Source organism: Conger conger, chromosome 4 (genome assembly GCF_963514075.1).
Source record: "Conger conger chromosome 4, fConCon1.1, whole genome shotgun sequence".
In the NCBI taxonomy this organism is placed as follows: domain Eukaryota; kingdom Metazoa; phylum Chordata; class Actinopteri; order Anguilliformes; family Congridae; genus Conger; species Conger conger.
Genome location: NC_083763.1, coordinates 11,189,556 through 11,210,993, shown reverse-complemented (window position 1 = coordinate 11,210,993; position 21,438 = coordinate 11,189,556). Strand labels below are relative to the sequence as shown.

General features: G+C 43.6%; 2 protein-coding genes across 9 annotated transcripts; both read left to right on the top strand.

Annotated features, from left to right (window-relative positions):
* The first annotated feature begins 1,225 nt into the window (after positions 1 to 1,225).
* On the top strand, positions 1,226 to 11,534 carry mbd3b (methyl-CpG binding domain protein 3b). Of its 8 annotated transcripts, none has more exons than XM_061238359.1 (9): positions 1,352 to 1,380; positions 3,232 to 3,300; positions 5,093 to 5,252; positions 5,731 to 5,868; positions 6,217 to 6,307; positions 7,363 to 7,540; positions 8,130 to 8,279; positions 9,040 to 9,083; positions 9,441 to 11,534. In XM_061238359.1, the coding sequence occupies exons 1-7, from the start codon at positions 1,367 to 1,369 to the stop codon at positions 8,272 to 8,274; spliced, it is 795 nt and encodes a 264-aa protein (XP_061094343.1). In that variant the 5' UTR covers positions 1,352 to 1,366; the 3' UTR covers positions 8,275 to 8,279; positions 9,040 to 9,083; positions 9,441 to 11,534. The 8 variants fall into 8 exon arrangements, with proteins under 8 accessions (XP_061094347.1, XP_061094343.1, XP_061094341.1 ...); XM_061238356.1 differs by lacking the exon at positions 1,352 to 1,380 and adding an exon at positions 2,218 to 2,710; XM_061238360.1 differs by lacking the exon at positions 1,352 to 1,380 and adding an exon at positions 2,274 to 2,614.
* On the top strand, positions 9,484 to 20,607 carry LOC133126297 (RNA-binding protein MEX3B-like). The gene is made up of 3 exons (XM_061238355.1): positions 9,484 to 9,508; positions 13,506 to 13,967; positions 15,800 to 20,607. The coding sequence occupies exons 1-3, from the start codon at positions 9,484 to 9,486 to the stop codon at positions 17,158 to 17,160; spliced, it is 1,848 nt and encodes a 615-aa protein (XP_061094339.1). The 3' UTR covers positions 17,161 to 20,607.
* Positions 20,608 to 21,438: the final 831 nt, after the last annotated feature.

Below are 21,438 nucleotides of genomic sequence, written 5' to 3'. Positions count from 1 at the left end.
GTTTGTTGCTGCAATTCTACTCTTGACTGTCAGAAGTCAGAAATTACCTATTGTACCTTAAAATTCAATACAAAAGACTATGGGCAGCCAAAACAAAGGACAGTGCAGCTGAGTGTGTATGTATACTAGCCGGTAGATATTACAACAAAGCAAAATGAATGCATCTTATGGTGCCTGTGCATGGGATGTTGTAACTAGCAGCACACTGAAAATTGTGTGATTATTATGTCGGTTAATGTGCTGACTGTGTGCCTCTTTGCAGGTCGCTGGAGTCGGTAAAGCCCTGAGTGGCAAGCTTGTATGATGTTCTGACGCTCTACACCCCGTGGGCTTGCGTTGCATTTGGCACAGAGCAATGTCTTGTTTAATGTCTTTCTTATTTTTATTTCTGTGAATAAAACCTTTCCTCTTCTCTCTCAACCTGTCATCTATGTCGTTGCACACACTGCAAACATTTAACATTTATGATAAATTTATCAAGAAATAACTGCATGGTCCATCCCAGAAAAATTGTAAAGTTGTTTAATATTCCCCTTTCCTTGATAGCCCATACAAGTTTATGATTGTTTGTGGTCTGTATTTGCTACCAATAACATCCACGTACTCTGTGCAAGCACAAAATATTGTGAAAATTATTTCACTTGATCAACCCTAAAATCCATCAGCAAAGAACTAAAATGTAAAGGAGCTTTTACGTTTTCTGATATTGCAAGCAATCCTTTAACAGCTGCAGTAGTAATTTAGTACTCTAAATTGTGCTCATTTCTAAAACGGAGACTTCATCTCAGTTCTTCGTGCACTGAACAAAGGTGTGTATTGCTCAATGTTTTCGAAATTAAGCCGCCACTCAAGAAATAAACATAATGGAAAGTTTGGTACAGATTTCAGTTAAAGAAAATCTTATGGTCAGGAGTTCTTTAAAATTTAATTAATCTCCCTGCTTGGCGTACAACATAAACTGCCGAATTTTAATATATCATTCTTACCCTAAGGATGAATGGCGTTTTAAGGTACATTTCGAAAATATAATACTCGAAACGATTAGTACATCTGTGACATTGCTATTGCCCACGTTGTAGTGCGTAATTATAAGCACTCGCACAATTCGGTGTTGCCTGGAAACCATGTCTAGTGTTCTTTGTTAATTCTACGAAGGACGGAAGCCGTGCCTTCCTGGACCCCCCCCCCCCCCCCCCCCCCCCTCTCTGCTGTCCATCAGCAGTCCATTTTTATCTGGCATCGCTTTTCTACACTATATGCGACGCTGATGTCCTTCGCTCCTCTCATCGAAGGGGGAGGGGAATAAGAGGGAAGGGGAGAAGGGATTAAAACACGCCGAAAGAGAAAATTCGATATACTATTCGAGATGGACAAAAACGAGTAAGTAGCTACTATCGTGTAAATCGCAATGCAATATGCCAACGTATATCTCAATAACTGATATCTTCGCCAAGATTTATCCATCCGCTGTTTTCTGACAGGCCGTTTTAAAGTATGCTATCGCGGTAAATACTTGTATATTCGCTCAAAAAGCTTTTCGCAGGTCTCTCCTGCTGTCGTCTTTGACTGCAAATGAGTCGGGGAATTGACTAATGTTTTCTTCTAACACAATACAGGGAGATTGCTTTTAAATATAGACCGGCTGCTTAAAATAGCTAATTTTGAGAAACCGTTTAATCAGGGAAAAGTATTAAATAAGGACGTGAACCTTATGTATATCATCTACCCCATTCTTGTATTACTGAAGGGAACAATAAAAACAGCTGACGATACATCTGATTGTGTTGGTCATAAATATAGTAGGCCTATAACAAAAACAAACAACCATAATAATAAGGCTTATGTCCCGGGTTTCCAATTCATCTAATCTGTAGCCTTGTAGTTATATTGACACGTTGATTTGCTTTATTCTTATCTAGTTGCGTGCTTTGTTGCTATGAAAAGACAGCAGCTCTAAATGTAGCCTATCATGTCGTAATTTGGCTAATTTTACTTTCTTCATAATCATTTTAACTGGTGCGCTAAGCGTTGAAAACAACTGTTTTCTGTAATGATCACACTTACCTTTGACAATGTCAGTTTTCTACCTAGCTAGCTACGGCTAATGTTAGCTCTGCTCATAAAATATTCAATGCCACTGAGTGTTCAATTTCGGGTTCGTCTTAGCCAATTTTGCATTGCCTGTGTATCGCAACCGGTTAAATGAGGTGATTTTATAGATGTGTGACATGGTCATAGTCGTGTATGGATTACTGTAAACAAGCATTAGCTGGACGGGACTCCGTTTTAAAAACATACTACACTGTATTTGGAGTCCAGCGGAGGTATCCTTCTTTGCCCCCGTGAGACAGGCAGGTAGTGGTGCGGCAATAACGGCGGAGTGATCTGCTTGGCGACAAAGAGATGCGATATTGTAAAGAAAGATCAGAGAAATAGTAAGAGGAGCAATGCACTAAGGTCGATGAAATGAACGAAGTCACGGCGTAAGGCCTTGTCCTCTGAAAGTTGAACAAATATAAACCATCAAAACCCTAAGATACAGTTGCTATCATTTTAATAAAGAATCGTCTCCACTTCGGCGGATAAAACCCGGGAGAACCATGGAGAGGAAAAGGTGGGAGTGCTCGGCTCTCCCCAAGGGCTGGAAAAGGGAAGAAGTGACCAGAAAGTCGGGTTTGTCTGCGGGGAAAAGCGATGTCTATTATTTTAGGTACTGAGAGAGGAGGAGAGGGTGTTATCATGCAGATTTGTGGGTAGTATTGATAGGGGTCGAACTGGATGGGGATTTGGGATGTAGCTAGCAAAGTTAGCAAGGGGAGGGGGATTTAGAGACACTAGAGTTGGGGTGTTAGTATATAACTTAGTTTGCAACTAACTGGCTAGCTACCTGCCTAGCGTCAGCTTCTTTGTGGCACAGATCGCTTCATTGTCTGAGCAGGATTAACAATGTAACAAGCGTGCTGCTTGCGAGTGACGTAAGGATCGTAAAGTAGCTCGTTGCTAGCTGAAGTGCTAGCCAAGTTCTCGAAAGCTAGCTAATGTAAACCTAAATTAGTGCTTGTTTGTGTAGTTTGGGTTGTTGGCACACTAACCTGCGATGTTCGAAAGGGAAATTGATTTATAAGGAATGTGGGGGTCTACGTTTTCATTTACCTAACTTGCACAAGCTAACCATGCTCAGGATAAGACACGCGCTCTTCTTTTTTTTTTTCTTTTTTTTTTTTTTTTTAGCAGAAGCGAGGAAGAGGAGGAGGAGCAGAGGCGAGGAAGGGGGGAGGCGGGTCGTGTGTATAGTTTGTGGTACCGTATAATCTTATCTTATTTTATTTACCATGCTGTGCTGTGGTGCACGGAAAATGCATTCAGTTGGCCACATAGGCAGTGAATTGGACGCTAGCAAGATAAAATGTGTGCGAAGTTCATAATCCCAGACTTCTGCATGTGGTATGCAAGCACGACGTTTCATTGTTTTGTCAACCATACAACTGTTCGAGGATTGCACGCGTCATTGTATCTTAATGTATATAGTTCGCTGTATTGCAGTTACTAACTCATCCATTTAATTTATCACAATCAGTCAAAATTAACATTTAAAATATGTTTGCGTCGTGGATTACAATTCAGAGTTTTAATTTTTTTATTTTAATCTTTTTTTTTTTTTGAAGTTTTTTTTATGACACGAAGTTCTAGGGGGAGGTAGCTTGCTTGCTTGCTTTGGCTTTATGACAGGTTTGCCATGACTGAATAGTCCCATCTCGGACGGATGATGATAAGTGCTGTAAAGAACAATATTTCTTTGTGTTACTACAGTATGAGTGCAAAAATTATGTTGCCCTGTGTCCATATCTGCGGCGCCTTCTAAATCGGGTTTACAGGTCGTTAATTGCATAGAATGTTTGCATAAATATGTCCTTCCTTTCACAGAAATTAAATTAATGCCGTTTATACTGGCATGCTGTTCTGTGTCTGTGCACATTTAGAATTACTGATCTTTTAAAAAATTATCTGACCTGGGTTATTGTAGTGTTGTTGAAGATGCTCTGCCTGGACCAAGACACAACCAAATATTTCCCCATGGTGAATGTTACTTTAAAAGTAAATAAATAAAGGAAACCCATTTACTCTTATTAGCCCTGAGTAATTTTGTGGGTGTATCCCAGTCTGGTACAAAGTTTACCTGGACTTCGATTTGAAATGTTTTCAGGAAACCATGTTGCTGTAAGAAGTGTGTATTGTTTGTTAAAGCAGGTTATTGTTACTGTGGCAGGAAAAGTATGCAGTCAAGAGTGTGGACTTTCAAGAGAGATGTTGAACTACCCTGACTTGAAAGGTCTTTAAATATCCCATGGCACTTATAGCAAAGGGTTGCCCTGTTTCTTGGGCAAATTTTATGTCTGGCCACCTCTGTCTGTATTGTGAAATTAACACCTCAGCCGATGTATATTTCACACGCAGATGGGTCCTGCAGTATATATTGATTGTGGTTGGGGAGAAATCTCCTTCTTCACTGTAATAGACGGAGTTCCTTCAAATAAGCTTTCAGTTGTTGGTATTCTCATCTGACGGACACGGTAAAATACGTCACAACAGAATTATTCATTAACCCATCACACCTGGATTGTGCAGTCTTGACAGTAGGCTTCATGTGATTGTTTATTCATCATACATTTTACGATGGCTGAAAGGACGTTGCTGATTTATTTTGAATGTTTGGTTAGTCATTTCTAATTGCCCCAGATGGCAGACTTTGAGACACGCATGTGATTGCGCTCACTCATTTGTTGGTGTTTGTCAGTCTTGTTTGAAGTGTATGAAAAGTTGTGTAGCTCTCAGTTCTTCCTTGGTGATCCACATTTTATTTTTGCATGTGTGTGTATTGTGCTCTCTTATCTATTCTGAGGGAAAGCAGTCGGTGGGTATAAGACAAGAATGCCAAAAAATGATAAACGGCTGATGGACCATTTGTGTTCGTGAGCAGTAGACCTCATTGTGTTTCATATCACCTGTCTCCCCCCCCCCCCTCCCCCCCTCCCCCCCAAAATAACAAAAAAAAGGGATGAAGCATTGTAATCTGTCCCCTTTCCCCTCCCAGCCCCACTGGCAAGAAGTTCCGGAGCAAGCCCCAGCTGGCCCGTTACCTGGGTAACTCCATGGACCTGAGCTCCTTCGACTTCCGCACGGGGAAGATGCTGATGAGCAAGCTGAATAAGAACCGGCAGAGGCTACGCTACGACAACAACAACCAAAACAAGGTGTAGTTTCTTGTGTTTGTAGCAGTTATGAAATCACAAATAGTTATGTATTATACATGTAACCACTGTGTAATTTGGATATTATACAAAAAAGTTTTCAGGAATAAGTCAACAACCCAACTAGCTAGCTACTGTATATCAAGCAGCTAACATTAACAGGAACGTCGACCTTGCATGGCTTCATAGCTCTTGTAACTTGTCGTAATTCGTAACTTATCTATGGAGGTCTGAGTGCAGTAGGGGCAAAATGGCAATTGGAGTGCTGAAAACCTGTCCAGTACAAAAACATGTCATGAGGAGTAGTGGCACTAGAGTACCCAAACAGGAAGAGGCAGCTATGTAGTATAATCCAGTGCTGATTAAAGTAGCACAATTAGAAGTGTCAGTGAGCATTAGCAACAGGCTTAGTGGCTGAGTCTGCATTATGCTCCGTGATAGGATCATGTTCTTGACACGCACTTCTGTCTCCGCCCTGAAGGGTAAGCCGGACCTGAACACGTCCCTGCCAGTCCGACAGACGGCGTCCATCTTCAAACAGCCTGTCACCAAGGTTACCAATCACCCCAACAACAAGGTGAAGACGGACCCACAGAAAGCCATTGACCAGCCCAGACAGGTAAAGGCCCTTCATTCACATTGCCCTTTGATAAAACCGAGACTTCATAACGCAGCGTAAACTTAATTTTTTACTTAATTTTACTGTGGTTGTAGCTTTTTTGGGAGTAGCCACACTGCAAAAATTTGTCAATTTCAAGCAAACGAGCTTCGTTGAAACAAGCTAATATTTTATACTTGAGAGAAAAAATGTCTTTCAAAGCTTATTACAAGACTAAAGCTCTTGTTTCGACGGTCATTTTTTGCAGTGCAAATGGTACATATCTTGAGTTCCCTCTTGTTGGTTGGTTGCAAGTCTCCTGGTCCCTGCTGTGGCTGCACAGTTTCTTTGATTTCTTTGTGCCTTTAGCTCTTCTGGGAGAAGAAGCTGAGCGGCCTGAATGCTTTTGACATCGCAGAGGAGCTGGTGAAGACCATGGACCTACCCAAAGGCCTTCAAGGTGAGGGAAATATCTGAAGCCGTTCTTGTTCTTTGCATTATGTCATTCAGATTTCTAATTGAAATTAGCACATCTCACACATTCCACATGCTACAGACTGATGTACACTTTCTAGGCATTGTGTCAATTTGTAAGAAACGCATGCTGCTGAAATAATCGATTTAGCGTACACTACAGAGGAGGTGGAAGTGAACGCTTTCTAATGATTTTGGGGCCTCTTAACTGTTGTGATTGGATTGTGCCGTCAAATCAATTCGCTGTGTTTCAGCACCAGTGATTCATTTAAGCCCTTGATTGGCTAGAGAATCCACACGCTTTGTTCTCCGGGTCTTAATTGGCTGCTGATTGAAATTACACCTGTTCAGTTAGACCCCCTGCTCTCGAGCATCTGGAAAGGGGATTTTGTTTGTGACAGCTGATTGGATGAAGCTAGTTTTATCCGGCATTATGTCGCAGGCTAGAGTTGGCTTCAGTCCGCACCTCCATTCGCTAATACTTTACTGACATGACCTCGTATGACAATATTGCCTGAGCATAACGATAAGACATTAGACAAACAGATTGAATACAATTGCAATGACAAATACAGTAGAGAAATGAAAAGGAACATTCATGGGCAAGTTAACTGAACTAATATTGTGGCATGCCATGCAGTCAGCGCAGCATTTTCAGTTTCCTCCCCCAGTGTATAGAGATGTCTTCATTTATTTTATTTTTTGTTTCTTTTGAGAGGTTTTTCAGCTTTATTGGACTGTACAGTGTGGAAAGACAGGAAGAATGGGGAGCGAGAGAAAGGGAGAGACATATAACAATGGTCACAGCTGGATTAGAGCCGCCAGCATCGGCTATAGACGACACTGGGAGACAGTTGGAGGGCTGTTTTTCTACGAATCTCTAATGTACATCGCTCTGCTCTCTCTCTCTCCCCATCCCTTTCTCTCATCCCTCCTTCTCTCTCTCACTGTGTCTCTCTTTCGGTCTCTCTTTATCCCTCCTCTCTCTCTGTCTATCTCCCCATCCCTCCTTCGCTCCCTCCCACCCTCCCTCCCTCCCAGGCGTTGGCCCTGGATGCACAGATAAGACCCTCCTGTCGGCCATCGCCAGTGCCCTCCACACCAGTGCGGCCCCCATCACCGGGCAGCTGTCGGCCGCCGTGGAGAAGAACCCCGGGGTGTGGCTCAACACCTCTCAGCCGCTCTGCAAGGCCTTCATCGTCACCGACGAGGACATCCGGTACGGGCCACCGAGTCTAGATATGGACGAAGTCATCACCCAGTGACTCTCTTTGAGCTTGTGGCAAGCCGCAGAAGTCCAGTTTTCGTACATATATGTTCATGAAGTCCAGGCTGGGTCACAGTTGTCCACTAAGCGTGTGAGATGACAACCCGGTTTAGGCTGTCTGGTCCCTGAGGACAGTAAACTTGGCTTTAGAAAGCTGCCATCCTTGCTTTTCTCATAGAGGTCCAGGGAGGTGCTTGAACCGATCACGCTGTACCGAATTTTAGAACTCCATACTTTGCTTGATAGTTGAAAATGTGACACCCAATAAAATATTCACATACTTTTCCATAGAAGTTGTATATCTGGGATTTTGACAGTTGTAAACAAGTTTTGCTTTTAGTTTCAACCAGGTAAAAAGTGATTAAGACTCATTTCCGATACTGACCTCACCAGGAATGCATGTGTCCTTCAATACGAACAAACATTGCTTAAAAAAGTGCAGAATAGTGCATTTACCCCGTTCACCCTTAAGTTGGTACGACTGAAATAAAGATAATATTCTTAAGTGTCCTGACCATCCTTTTTTAAATGGTGAATTTAGGAAGCAGGAGGAGCTGGTGTACAGTGTGCGGAAGAGGTTGGAAGAGGCCCTGATGGCAGACATGCTGGCCCATGTGGAAGAAGCTTCCAGCGACGGGGACTGCAAGGAGGAAGGGAACGACAACGATGACATGGAGGCTGTATAGCAGAGGTATGGGTCAGAGGCTTCTGTAGCAGGGATCACCAAATCACGGTCCTCCAGGGCCAACAATGCTGGATTCCACGCTCCCTCTACATGGGAGTCAGGTGTGAAGACAGTCTGGCCAATCAGTAGCTCTACATTTTTCAGTTAATTAACTGAGAGAAAAGAAAACCAGGGTTGTGTAGCGAATAGTGCTCCCAAGTTTGAAAATTGATGTTCTTCTGAATTATTTTTACAGTTAGGAGACATCTACTAATTTGTATGCATTTGTGTGCTCCTAAATATTTCATTTTTTTCCCCCCCAATACATTTTTCTCTGGAGCATCTGGAAAAGAGATTTGATACTTGGTTTATTACCAGAGCATATTCTCAGATGTTGAGCAGACTCACTCAGTGGTCAACCTTTTCAGGTGCAGGGCATGGGGGAGCATACAGAATATGAAAATCAGGAGTGGGAGTAGTAAAACTGAAGGAAAGTTGGCTGTCTATGCAAGCAACCATGAATTTCACCCAGGGCATTCATCAGCTTCAACTTAACAAGAAAGCCATTGTGTTTGGGTTAGAAGATTTAGTGAAAAATCACGTAGAGGTATTTCATTTTTACAGCAGAGTCCCTGTTGCAAGCAGGTATTCCCACCACTGTAGCTCAACTGTGTCTGCTCTGGTAAGGTCGTAGTCATTCCATTTGCCTGCTTGTAGATCCAGATTAAATCTCTAAATCTTTATTAAATCACTATGAGGTAATCCTAATATCTAACTGTCATTACAGAACAAGATTAGTCTCATTGAAACAAAGGCTACGTCTTGTTTCGTGTAAGTTCTTTTTGTCTGAAATCCTTTCCTTTGTTCTTTCTTCTATTTTAAGTGATGTTGCAAATTAACTAATATCTTGCATATCCTGCTCTTTGACCATTGTGTAATGCAGCGGTCTCCAACCCTGGTCCTGGAGAGCTTCAGGGTCTGCTGGTTTTCATTGTTACTCTGCACTTAATTAATTAGAGCAGTTGATTACAGTTAACTCGCCTTACCTGGTTACCTGGGTCTCAACAGGGTGCTGATTTTAAGGTGAAAACAAAAACCAGCTGACCCGGTAGCCCTCCAGGAACAGGGGTTGGAGATATAATCGATAGTGAGTATCTGTTCCTAACAGAGTACTTTTCCATCCTGTAGGGCCTGAGGCACTGTGTGGAGCAGCCTGGAACACAGTCTTCACATGCCTTCACCAGAACCTCACCCCGGACCCTTTTAAGAGCCCAACAAAAAAACAACAACAACAACAAACTGCCTTCCTCATCCCCTGTTCCTTAAGTATCCCTGGTGGACTCAGCTTTGACCCCCCTTACCCTGGCCAGGCACAGCTTGAGAACTTCTGGCTACACTGCTAAGGAAAAACGCTCGCTACAATCCTGAATCAAATTGATTAATGAAAGAAAAACACACATGCAAACACTCATACACACATTTTAACGGTGCAAAGAAATGGGAGAGAAGTTACAGTCGGTTTGCCAATTCATTGTCGTTTCTTTTTTTAATTGTGTTTTCATACACATCCATTTTTATGGACTATGGTAGAGTGTACTGAAGATGGAGATTTTTAACAGTACATATTTCATTACGTTGGGAAAACCTCCTTAACTTGAATGCAAGAAAGAAAAAGGATAAAGGATTTATTTCACACATTAGATGGCCGCAGTGTAATTTACTGTGAGCATAGCTTAGCATGGTGCAAAGCATAATTTCTCCTAGTCCCAACAGTTTTACACTTTACACACAAGGTCGGTACCCCCCCCCCCCCCCGCCCGCAGTAGCCATCAGACCTGAGTCAAATACATCTTTGTTTGAGATACAAATACTTATTTGTGCTTTACTGAGCGTGTCTGGTGTATTGGAACTGAAGTACTCTCAGAAAGTGCAGACATAGCCCTCTGGATCTCGTGGCAGGCTCAGTTGCACCAGGCATACATAAAAGTATTTCAATCCAAAACAAACACATATTTGACCCAGGTCTGGCAGCCATAATATTGGATATGTGTGCCATCCTTTAACATATGTGGGGGATAAAGCTTTGTTAAAGTTTGAGAAGAAATGCGGATGGAGATGTGCATTGTGCCACTTAATCCTTTAGCTGGTATTGATTTATTGCATAAAGATTGCTTTCCTAATAGACACTGGTACAAGTGCGTGAATGTTGGAAATACATGTTTTTATTTTTATTCTTTTTTTTTTACTATGCCAATTATATACTGTGGTAATCCATTTAAATCAGTCGTGGCATTTTCCAGAGAAAAGCTAATTTTGGCGGATTGATTTGCAGTGCCAGGATGTTTCAGGAAGTGTTGTGTGGTTATTGCTCTCCTTTGGATCCTCAGTTCTTACCCAGACCTCATCAGCTGCTACATAACCATGCCGCACCGTCTGTAATTATTCCTACGTTCCCTCGACTGCCGTGTTATGGTCATAACTGGGTTATGACTTTGCTGGACAATTGATTTGCTTCTCAGTACAGAATCCTAACTTATTGTCATGGGTACAGAACTACCCCAGTTGCGCAGTGCTGCCCCCCCCAGTATTGCTGTATTGCTCAGAACGCTTTGTTCATAGAAAGGTGCTCACTGGAGTTCATTGTTTCCAGTTCAAGGATATTCCTTTGTTGATTCATGTCCTACTTTAAGCAAACACTTTGTATAAATGATTCATGACGTTGCCAACGCTACCTACTCCACCAGCTCTCGTTCCGTAGTGCGGTATGTTGGTAAGAGATCGTGATGCCACGAACTTCGTAGAATGGCTTATGCAAGCATGGGAAAGTGTCACGCAATCCCAGTATAGAAGTGACAGTATAGACATGATTAGACAACCGATTCCTCCACTGAATTACTGAAGCACATCACTTCTATTTTAACTTTTCGATGAGAGTGAAAATGTAAGATATCATTTCTTTTGAATACATGTTCTACGAACTGCGTCTTGCAAAAACTAACAATTTATTTTTTTAAAAAGACACGAATGTGGTGCTTTGACGAATGTCAGGGGATGGTAATTACGGTAATTAAGTATTGCGGAGACGTATCTTTTAATTGCACACACAAAGAAGCTCAACCAGGAGTGCAAATGTTCTCTGTGTGTTTCTTGAAATTAGAGAAGTTAAAACAAGCTTGTAATTTCAGCTCACTGTAGAGACTGTAAAACACAAGGTTTGAGTTGAACATCAGCAATTTACATTTTATAAAATTGAAAAGTAATTGATTAAAATGTCTGTGTATATCTTTGGAGTATGACTTTTTTTTGGTCTTGTTCAGTTGATTCTGATGATACTTTTCATGTTTAAACCTTATTCATATTGCTACTTCCAAATTTGAACCTTTAGTTGAAGCAACTGAGAGTCGTCCCAGTTTGGGGAAACCATACTGTACTCAAGTAGTTTCACCCAATTGATTTTTTGTTTAATTTTAGCTGGATAATATTTACAAGGTCCAAAGTATGCAGACCCCCCCGACATAATGCTTTAATTCAGTGGTAACCAACCCTGTTCCTGGAGATCTACTGTCCTGAAGATTTTCACTCCAACCCTAACAAAGAACACATTCACAGCAGCTAGAGATCTTGAGCTGCTAATTAGTAGAATCAGGTGTGCCGTATTAGGGTTGAAATGAAAACCTACAGGATTGTAGATCTCTGGGAACAGGGTTGGTTGCCGCTGTTATTTTACCAGTGATTGTAAAGGTAAAGTAATTCACATACTACATGCTCCATAAACTAGTTGGCTGTGCAGATGTGTGAAAATGCTTATCAACCCATGAAAGTGGTTACAAGTCAACTTCAAGCACTTCAAATCCAATTGTTTTAATAACCCACGTAACTCTATGTACTCTCAGCAATTCGGACCAGTGAATTGCAATGAACAACACACAACCCCGGCAAAACGTTTAATTTTGAAGGGTTTTCATTACAACGAAACGGTATGGGTAGCTGCTGGCTGGCCACCATCTGGATGAGTATGCCAGAACTGGCCAAAAAGCTGTTCGCTTTTATTCAATTGTGTCCGGTGTTGAAGCGTCACTGGACGTTAAGATTCAGTAATCATTAGGTTTCAAACAAAAACCATAAATAGTCTGAACGTGACATTTTTGTTTGATTACACCACACCAGTCCCAGCCTTGGTCTGTGCTTTTCTACGAGGAAAGCTGGAGTCGCATGGCCTTTGAACCTATTGTTGTGTCGCGGATGACGTCAGTGCTGTGTGCGGGGAGACGGGCAGAGCGGCATGCGCCTGCCGAAACAAAGACGGCGGACAGGAGATAGGTTAGAAAACAGGCAAGTAGCTAGCTAGAAATATTTGGAGTGAGATGTAAGTGCGAATTCCTTGTTATAAGATAGTGGGAAAAAAATAGTCTTCGGGGAGGGGGAAAAAATCGTACGCGGTGTTTCACGGTTATCCCGTCTAGCCCATGATTTTTCCAACGCCCCCAAATTAGCTGATCGCTAGCTAGTTTGCTACTTAGCGTTACACATACTGCAGTCCTGATTTTAAGAAAGGCGAGAGACAAGGGAGGTGGCGAAGAGAAAAAGTGAGTTAACGCCGTGTTGCCATCGTAGCTTGTTTTAACGTCTCACCGCAAAAAATGATTGTTTTATATTTATAGCACAAACATATCTGAATAGCAAATAGCACCTCTAACTAGCTACGTAAGGCTAGCTAAACTCTGGTTTGCGCGCTTGTTATTTCATTAGACAAAGGCAACACAACGTGACAGCTTGCTAGATGGCTCCATTACTGTGTGTTAAGATCGTTTAACTAGCCAATAAATTTAAAACAGGTTTCACTGTTCTCTTTACTTTTAACAGCATCCTTGTTTTCGCGAGGACAAGGAAGAAGACTCGACCTGAGTCACAACTTGACACGACCGAAACTCAACAATTGTGACAGCTAGCGCTAGAGGCAATATTTGAAATCAACACGGACGAGAAGGGCGCAGAATGTTAAAATAGAGCGCACAACAGGGCTACCGAGCTATTCACCTGGAAGTGGAAGAAGATAAACGTCGTTGAAAGTACAAAAAAAAAAAAAAAAGACGGCTGACTTCTTGCGCTTTATAGTCCCAAGCCGTGAGTTTTAAACGCGCTTTGTTACTTCAGAATTAATCTTATTGTGCTGGAGTAAGGCTGACTATTGCGCCCAAAACTGCATGATCAAACTCAGGGACTCTGTCTAGCCCCCCAGTTCCATGCAGGGATATCTTATGGAGAATGAGATGGTGGTGAGCAGCCTGCACGCTGGGCTCGTCCTGCCCGGAGAAATGGAGTCGGACTCCAGAGACGAAGAACATCAGGAGGCGCTCTGCTTCGCCCTCGATCAATTATCTCTCGTGGCTGTTGAGAAGGCAGACTGTGGTGGGGGAGTGCTAGTCGACTCCCTTGACACACCGGACTCTAACTCCGATACATGTAATGGTGTAGGGGGCTTTGTCGGCTTACAGATGCTTGAACACCCCGGTGGCTCTGTGGGATCCCCATCTTCCTGCTCCCCGCCGCCGGAGTACTACGGCCCCGGTGGATTCCACATTACCGGCCCGCACACTCACACCGTGCTCGGTGAGCCGGGCTCCGTCCTCTGTAGCCGAAAGAGGAGCGTTAACATGACGGAATGTGTTCCAGTTCCTAGTTCGGAGCATGTTGCTGAAATCGTAGGACGACAAGGTGAGATGTTCTGTTAGCTAGACAAATAAAGTAGTTTGCTATATGCTTTGTACATTTTGCAACTGAACATTTTGCTGCCTCGGTAAACTTATCCAATGCACTGGGCCCCACAGACACGAACGCTAGCAGGCAGATGCCCTGTCAAAGTTACTCTTTTGCCACGCAGAATTTTAGCTGTCGTGGCAACATAACGTTAGCCTAAAATACTAAAATGTAGTTGGCTAGCTAAATAGTTGCACACCTACTTTAGTTTCCTAACTAACTCCACGGCGGTAGGTATTGCTGATATAGGTTAATATTAAAACATTGTGCCAAAGAATATAGAAACTTAACTAGCTAGCATCACACCTAATGCCACCAACTGCACTGGCCATCTTGCTGATTTTAGCCGCAGGGCTACTAGGCTACTTTAGCTACCCGGGCACATGGGGGTTGGTGTAACATTGTCCACATTTAGCTAGCCTTCCAGCATAAATTGCCATTTAGCTGGCAATATAGCCAGCTAACGGATAAAGCGAATTGTCCCCAATATTTGAGCTTAGTTGACGAGTTGGGTGAAATGAGGAGAATGCCTGTCTTTGTTTGCCAGCTAGCCTCCAAGTGCCGTTACTGCAGCAGGGTGCGACTGTTGCAGCGCTGAAAAGTTTGAATGCTTATTCACCGCGGCCTAGTAACGTTTTGGGTTTATTCTGTACTTATTGTTTTACAGGGCGTTCCTCTGACTAGCTTACTTGATAGAACAGTTGTATTACTCGCGTGTATTATTATCTATAACTCATTTAGTTATTTACATCTGTTTTAAATTAGGTTACAGTAAGGGTGGTTGGCGAACATGGTTGTGAGGGAGGGGGAGGAGTATATAGACAAAAGCGGCAGATTGTGGTAGTCTGGACATGTCTGCATACTACCACAAACAAAGGAAACCAACTCATAGCTAGCTGTCTAGTTAACGCTTTGGTTCGCATTGGTGCAGGGAATAGTGAAAACATTGTTTACTTGGTGTATTAATTAATATTGTTAGTATTCCGTGAAATTACACAAATAATGCACTACGGCACGTCTGTTGCAGTATAGAAACGTCAGTAAGGGGCGTTCGTACAGTATGGGCGTTGTAGGATTTCCTCAGTCGGCAATACGTGGTTAGACAGTGGAACCAGTTAATCTGCAGTGCAATACTTTTCAAATGGTCCAATACGAACATTAAAACTAATTTGATTCGGAATCGGCTCATCCATACTGCAATGTGGTTTTATTGCCTGGTTCCTTTGTTTGAAAGTACCATGCTTTCTGTCCCTTAGAATGACATCACAGACGCCGTTTCCAATTGGTTGTTCGACGAGCACACTTTTAAAGAGACAGTGCAAAAATTATCCCCACTAAAAAAATAGCCTAGCACGGTCGTGTGAGAATTAGCTGAGCGAAGTTAATTTATCTGGACTAAGGAAACGTGTGATGGCGAATACTATCAAGAGACTGGTCAGCAAAAACGATACAGTTACTGTGAAAACAGCAGTTGGCTGTTCTAATTGTTTTGCATTTACACTTTATCTGACGAGAACCTACAGTTTTCGGTTATGTAACTGGCAAGTTACCCATATCTAAAGTAACGTACTGAACATGGTAGCTTTACATTTAAACAGCAAATCACTTTTTTAGGCTACAGGAGTCTTTTCACGTTTAACTACATTGGTTGAAGCTGCAGTTTTATCAAATGTACACCAACTTTATTTGCTTATCTTATATCATAATCGGTTGATATGTGAAATGATGGATTGAAAACGAGATTCTGTGTAGTCTAACCCGTTCTCATCATCACTCCTCCTCCCCTCCAGGCTGCAAGATCAAGGCCCTGCGCGCCAAGACCAACACCTACATCAAGACGCCGGTGCGCGGGGAGGAGCCGGTGTTCATCGTGACCGGCCGTCGCGAGGACGTGGAGATGGCCAAGCACGAGATCCTGTCCGCGGCCGAGCACTTCTCCATGATCCGCGCGTCGCGCTGCAAGGCCGGCGCGGCGGGGGCAGCCGTGCCGGGCGGCCTCCCGGGGCCCCCGCACCTGCCGGGGCAGGTCACCATCCAGGTGCGCGTGCCGTACCGCGTGGTGGGCCTGGTGGTGGGGCCGAAAGGGGCCACGGTGAAGCGCATCCAGCAGCAGACGCACACCTACATCGTGACGCCCAGCCGCGACAAGGACCCCGTGTTCGAGGTGACGGGCATGCCGGAGAACGTGGACCGCGCGCGGGAGGAGATCGAGACGCACATCACGCTGCGCACCGGCGCCTTCGTCGACCTGCAGGGCGGCGACAACGACTTCCACAGCAACGGCACCGACGTCAGCCTGGAGGGTCTGGGCCTGGGCGCCGGGCTGTGGTCCCGGGCCAGCCACTCGGCACCGCCCCCGCTGCACCACCCCGGCAGGAAGGCGAGGTCGGCCTCCTTCCACAGCGGCGGGGGGCTGGCCCTGGGCTCCGGGCCCTCGGAGAGCTGCAGTCCCGAGAGCCCCTTCAGCACCGGCAGCGCTGGGGGGGGCGGCGGGGCCGGCTTCGCCTTCGGGGGGGACCTCCCGGCCCCGTGCGCGGAGGAGCTGGGGTTCGAGCTCGGCGGCGGAGGCGGAGGCGGCGGCGCTAACATCTGGGCGCCCTTCGCTAACGCTAACGCCCGCCAGCAGCCGCCGCAGCACCGGCGCAACAGCGGGGCCGTCACCCCCCGCGTGTCGCCCACCCTGCCGCCCCCACCCTCGGCCTCCTCGTCCGACCCCGCCTCCTTGGAGCACCCGCTGGCCCGCCGCGCCCAGAGCGACCCCCTCAGCGCCCTCACCTGGCTGCAGGCGGGAAGCGCGTCCTTCTCCCGGGGCTCCAGCAGCAGCAGCGGCGGCAGCAGCACCACGGGCTACTCCTCCTCCTGCTCGGCCTCCTCCCTCCCGGGGGGGTCCCCCACCGAGTCGGAGGGCGGGGGCGGCGGCGGGGCGGGCATGCTCGCCCGCTTTAAGGCGGCGGCGGGCCTGGCCGGGGGTTTCGGGGCGGGCGGCAGGGACTGCTACGTCTGCTTCGAGAGCGAGGTGATGGCCGCCCTGGTGCCCTGCGGCCACAACCTCTTCTGCATGGACTGCGCCGGGCAGATCTGCCAATCAGCCGAGCCAGAGTGCCCCGTCTGCCACACCCCCGCCACCCAGTGCATCCGCATCTTCTCATAACCGCGGCGCGGCGGAGACCGGCCGGCGGGGGGTTCGGCTGAGTGCACCTTCTCCAGAAAGCAAGGTGACTGGATCAGCATAATGAAATATTACAGCTGTAGTGTTCTCGGACACCGACAAACTGCCTCTATCCGAACGACAGTAGTACCCGTATCAGCCACGACACTAATACCGATGTTTATAAGAATGATAATAATAGTATTAATAATGGTAATAATAACAGTAATAATCATAATACTGATAAGAGCAATGACAATGGACATGACATGTGATTGTTGGAAGCCCCCCCCAAGTTTATTCTGTGAAGAAACTAAGTCTCTTAAACACTTTGTTCTTATTTTTCAAACCCAAGTTTAGCCTCAACAGGGGCACAGTTGGATTGGTTTGGTTAGTTGTACGTGTTTTTTTTTTTTTTTTTTTTCTTCCCCGAAAGCAGATTTCTGTTTACGTTTTGCACAGGAATTCTGTTGCTCTGGGATATTTGCGAGTTCTGATGCACTTTTTAATGCATTTAAAAAAAAAAAAAGATAATCTATAATTCTTGAATGGTACGAGAGGCATCAGATGTTTTTGGTTAAATATTTTTTTAAACTGAATTTTTATTCCTGTACAGATGGTTTGCATTTTCACATGCTCAATGGCACTATTGTGTGGAGAGTCCCTATGATTCCCACTAAATAAGGGGACTCGCTATAAATGAACGAGTTGAGTCACTGAAAGTCCATCAACATGGATTAATTTGACATTGTCCCAGCGTTTCTGAAGGCTGGTACATTCCGTTCCAATCACATATGAAAGCATCTCACCAACCATCCCCCCAGTTTGTATGTTTGTGGCTGCAATTTTTAAAACATTTAAAAGACCAAAACATTTGCAGTACATTTTGCTTTTGAATGTTTTTAAGGGAAGAGAAACAGAATTAATTATGGTTGGTTAAGGACGATGTTTGGTGGTGGATGTAGCCATCAAGAGAAACGTTTGAGCAAGCCAAAAGTAAGAAGCATGGTTTGGTTTCGAAAGGGTCGTTCTTTACCCCATCTGAAACTCCAGTTCTCTCTCTTTCTCTCTTGCCTTTCTTTCTAGGTCTGGGAGATTATGTCTCTGGATCACGTTGTTACTGCTCTGAAATTTGGTTGATCAAATTCAACAACGTTGAGTTTCATCACATACAGTATATTGAGGCTTTTTTTTTCTTCTTGATTTATTGATTGTGTACGACTCGCTGTTTCTGTCCATTCCTATTTTTGACACTGACACTGCGTTTCTTTGGGTTTCTAAGCCGACCGGATGCTTTGGAAAGCCAGTGTAAAAAGCCTGTTAACTGTGTGAGATGGTAGCTAGCTGTTATGGAATTTTTCTATGGTTATTTTTAAACCGCTCTTAACAATAGTTCCTTTGTGGCTGCAATGTTTTCTGTCACAGATGGATGGACTTTGATAAGTGCTAGAGAGAATCTTAGCACTTTCTTCTTTGCATAACATGTATTTCAGTGGATGATTGTAGATCACCTTAAACTCTCTCTATCTCTCTCTCTCTCACACATACATACACACACACACACACAAACACAAACACTTTGTGAGGTTGTCATCTGCCAATCATGAAAACACTGCCCCCCGATTAATCGTAATTGCAAAGAAAGAAAGCACGGCATTAGTCATATTTAGAACTTTCCTCTTGTGCATGATATTTTTAATGGGGCGGTTGGGCTGGTTTAACCATCCTGATACTTCACACTGTTTTTGGTGTGAGGATGCTAAATGTCTGTACAGTACAGATTGGGTGATTCTCACATCTCTCAGGGGCGCTGTTTTGGAACCCCATTCCATAGCATTAACACAATCTCCCAGTGTACCGTTTAGACACTTTACTGGGATTACCCAAAACTCTAGGAACATTTTTTGTGTTCACTTCTTGACAGCCTCATTTTAGTTTTTTAGTTTTTTTTTTTGGTTTTTATTGTCGAGTGAGTATTTTAGAAATGGCCTGATGGTGATTTTTTTTTTTTTTCTTTTTTTTTTTCTGGACGTAGCCCTCAGAAGTTTTGAACTCGCTCTCCGTATCTGGGAGATAAGCCATAAAATGACAACATCGAAACAAGGGCTTCCACTCTCCCCAGCGCTTTTCACCGCTGTCTGGGTTTGTATCCTTAGTAATAACAAGGAATTATGGGAAACAAAACCATTATGGCAGCTAGTCCACTCACAGGGCTTCCAGACACTTGAAGTGTTGTTTGCTTTTTTTTTTTTTTTTAGTAGCCGAGTTGCAATCGTTATATCGGCTGCGTTCTCGAACCGTTAGCCGCGCGGTAGCCATGATTAAATTAAGATTGTCACATTAGCTGCTAATCGCAGTTCGCAAGCACAATGCTCGTCAGTTCCCTTTGCGGTAAGACTACGAACAAAGATCCCCCAAGTGCTCGGCATGGAATTTGAAAGTTGGCCTCATCCGGGCCAGTGACACTTGATTGTCTTTGTTTAAATGAGTTACATTGTTTTACATTTATTTATTTGCTAAACAGCCGCCGATCTTTGGGGCCAACTTAAATAGATCACATAGATGTGTATTGTATGTGTCTGTGTAGTGTACTAATTATATTTCTGGTTGTTTCCATGCAAAGTTTTGTTACAGGTACAAGAGAACAATCCAGGTGTATATGAATACTACTTTCACTAGTATGTACAATGTATCTTGGGAGTTTTTTTTTTTTTTTTAACTGTTCAACCATTTCCTGGTTTACTTGTGTCTGGAGACTGTTTGTTCTCAAGTGAAGGTTTGTTTGACTTGAGCAGTAATACCAGTTTTCTCTGCGGATTTTGGTTGGACTCGGATAACCACTTATGTAATTCAGATTTCCGTTATAGCGCCAGTCTAGTTGGTACTGTGGTGTGACCGGATTACCGCTCACAGTTTTATTTTATTTTTTATTATTATTATTATTATTTTTTGGGTCGTCAAGCCCCGACTCAAGGACCTGTTCGACGACTTTCGATGTCCGTTTTGAAAAGGAGAAAGCCTGCATAATGACTGGAGTTATGTATGAGTGTCTCTAACGCTCTCTTCCTCCTTTAACTTCGATCGCAGTTACGGAGGGTCTTCCAAAAACCTACATATACGACTGAAATCTCCATTCTAGCTGTTAATTTCAGATGCACAGCAGTGCCACGTGCTGGAATGTTCTTTTCATTTTGTTTGTGGTCGCTAAACAAGAAACGATATTTTTGACCGCCTGATACTTGAAGCATATGGGTGGCGTGGAATGTTCCTTTTTTTAAGCGGGGGAAATGCATCTGAGAAATGCTTTATGAGTTGAGCTGTCTGATTGTGGATGGAGGACAGAGGGCGTGGAGTGTCGGCGGGCATCCATTTAGCAAACGCGTTAAGGAAAGAACGGTTTAAAGGTACAAGTATCTAATGCACAACATTTGGGCTGATACCCTGAAGAGGGGGGGGAAAACAGGGTTATGAATGAAAATCATTTTGGGATTTACTGGGGGGGCGGGTGGCGGGGTGGGCGGGAACGAAGAGTCCTTCCTTAATTCCTTTCCCAGAATCCTCCTCTGTCCTGTTGCTTTAAGTATTTTGTACACAGATTTAATGATTTTATTATTTTTTTAACCAAAAGTGTTTTCGATAATAAGCCTTCAGAACTGACTGTAAATACAACATGCAATCATTGGAATTTGTGTGTGAATGTTGAGGACTAATTAGGACGGACACATTTTTATCTTCGTTTGCAAGTTCACAATCGGCACGTGCTGAAGCCGTCAGACATCGGCCTATTCATTACCTTCATTTGTGCATTTCTTTATAACGTACTTACTTTATGACCAAAATGTCCCAAACTGTGACCATTTTCTTTTAAGGTTTTTTTTTTTTTTTTTTTTTTTTTTTTTTTTTTTTGTTGCCTAATTGTTTATCTCCTGTGTACATCTAGACAATTTATAACAGAAAATAAGACAGCTATTGAAGAAATTTTAAAATTGAAATATATTTTATTTTAAAGTTCATGGACATTTTAACCTTTAGGTGGGGTGCTTATATATAGTGCTTATATATTTGAACTGACTTGACGGTTATCAGAAATTGTATTAAGAGTTTTATTTTTTATGATTCTTTAATAAAATGTTTTTTGTTTTTTGTTTTGTTTTTTATGAAAAACAATAACCCATTGTCTGCTTGTATTTATTTCTTTTTTTGTGTCATTTCATCATGGGCATAGCACAGTGCACATGCTATTGGTGATGTAGCGATGTAGAAAGATTTGAATTGGTTGTT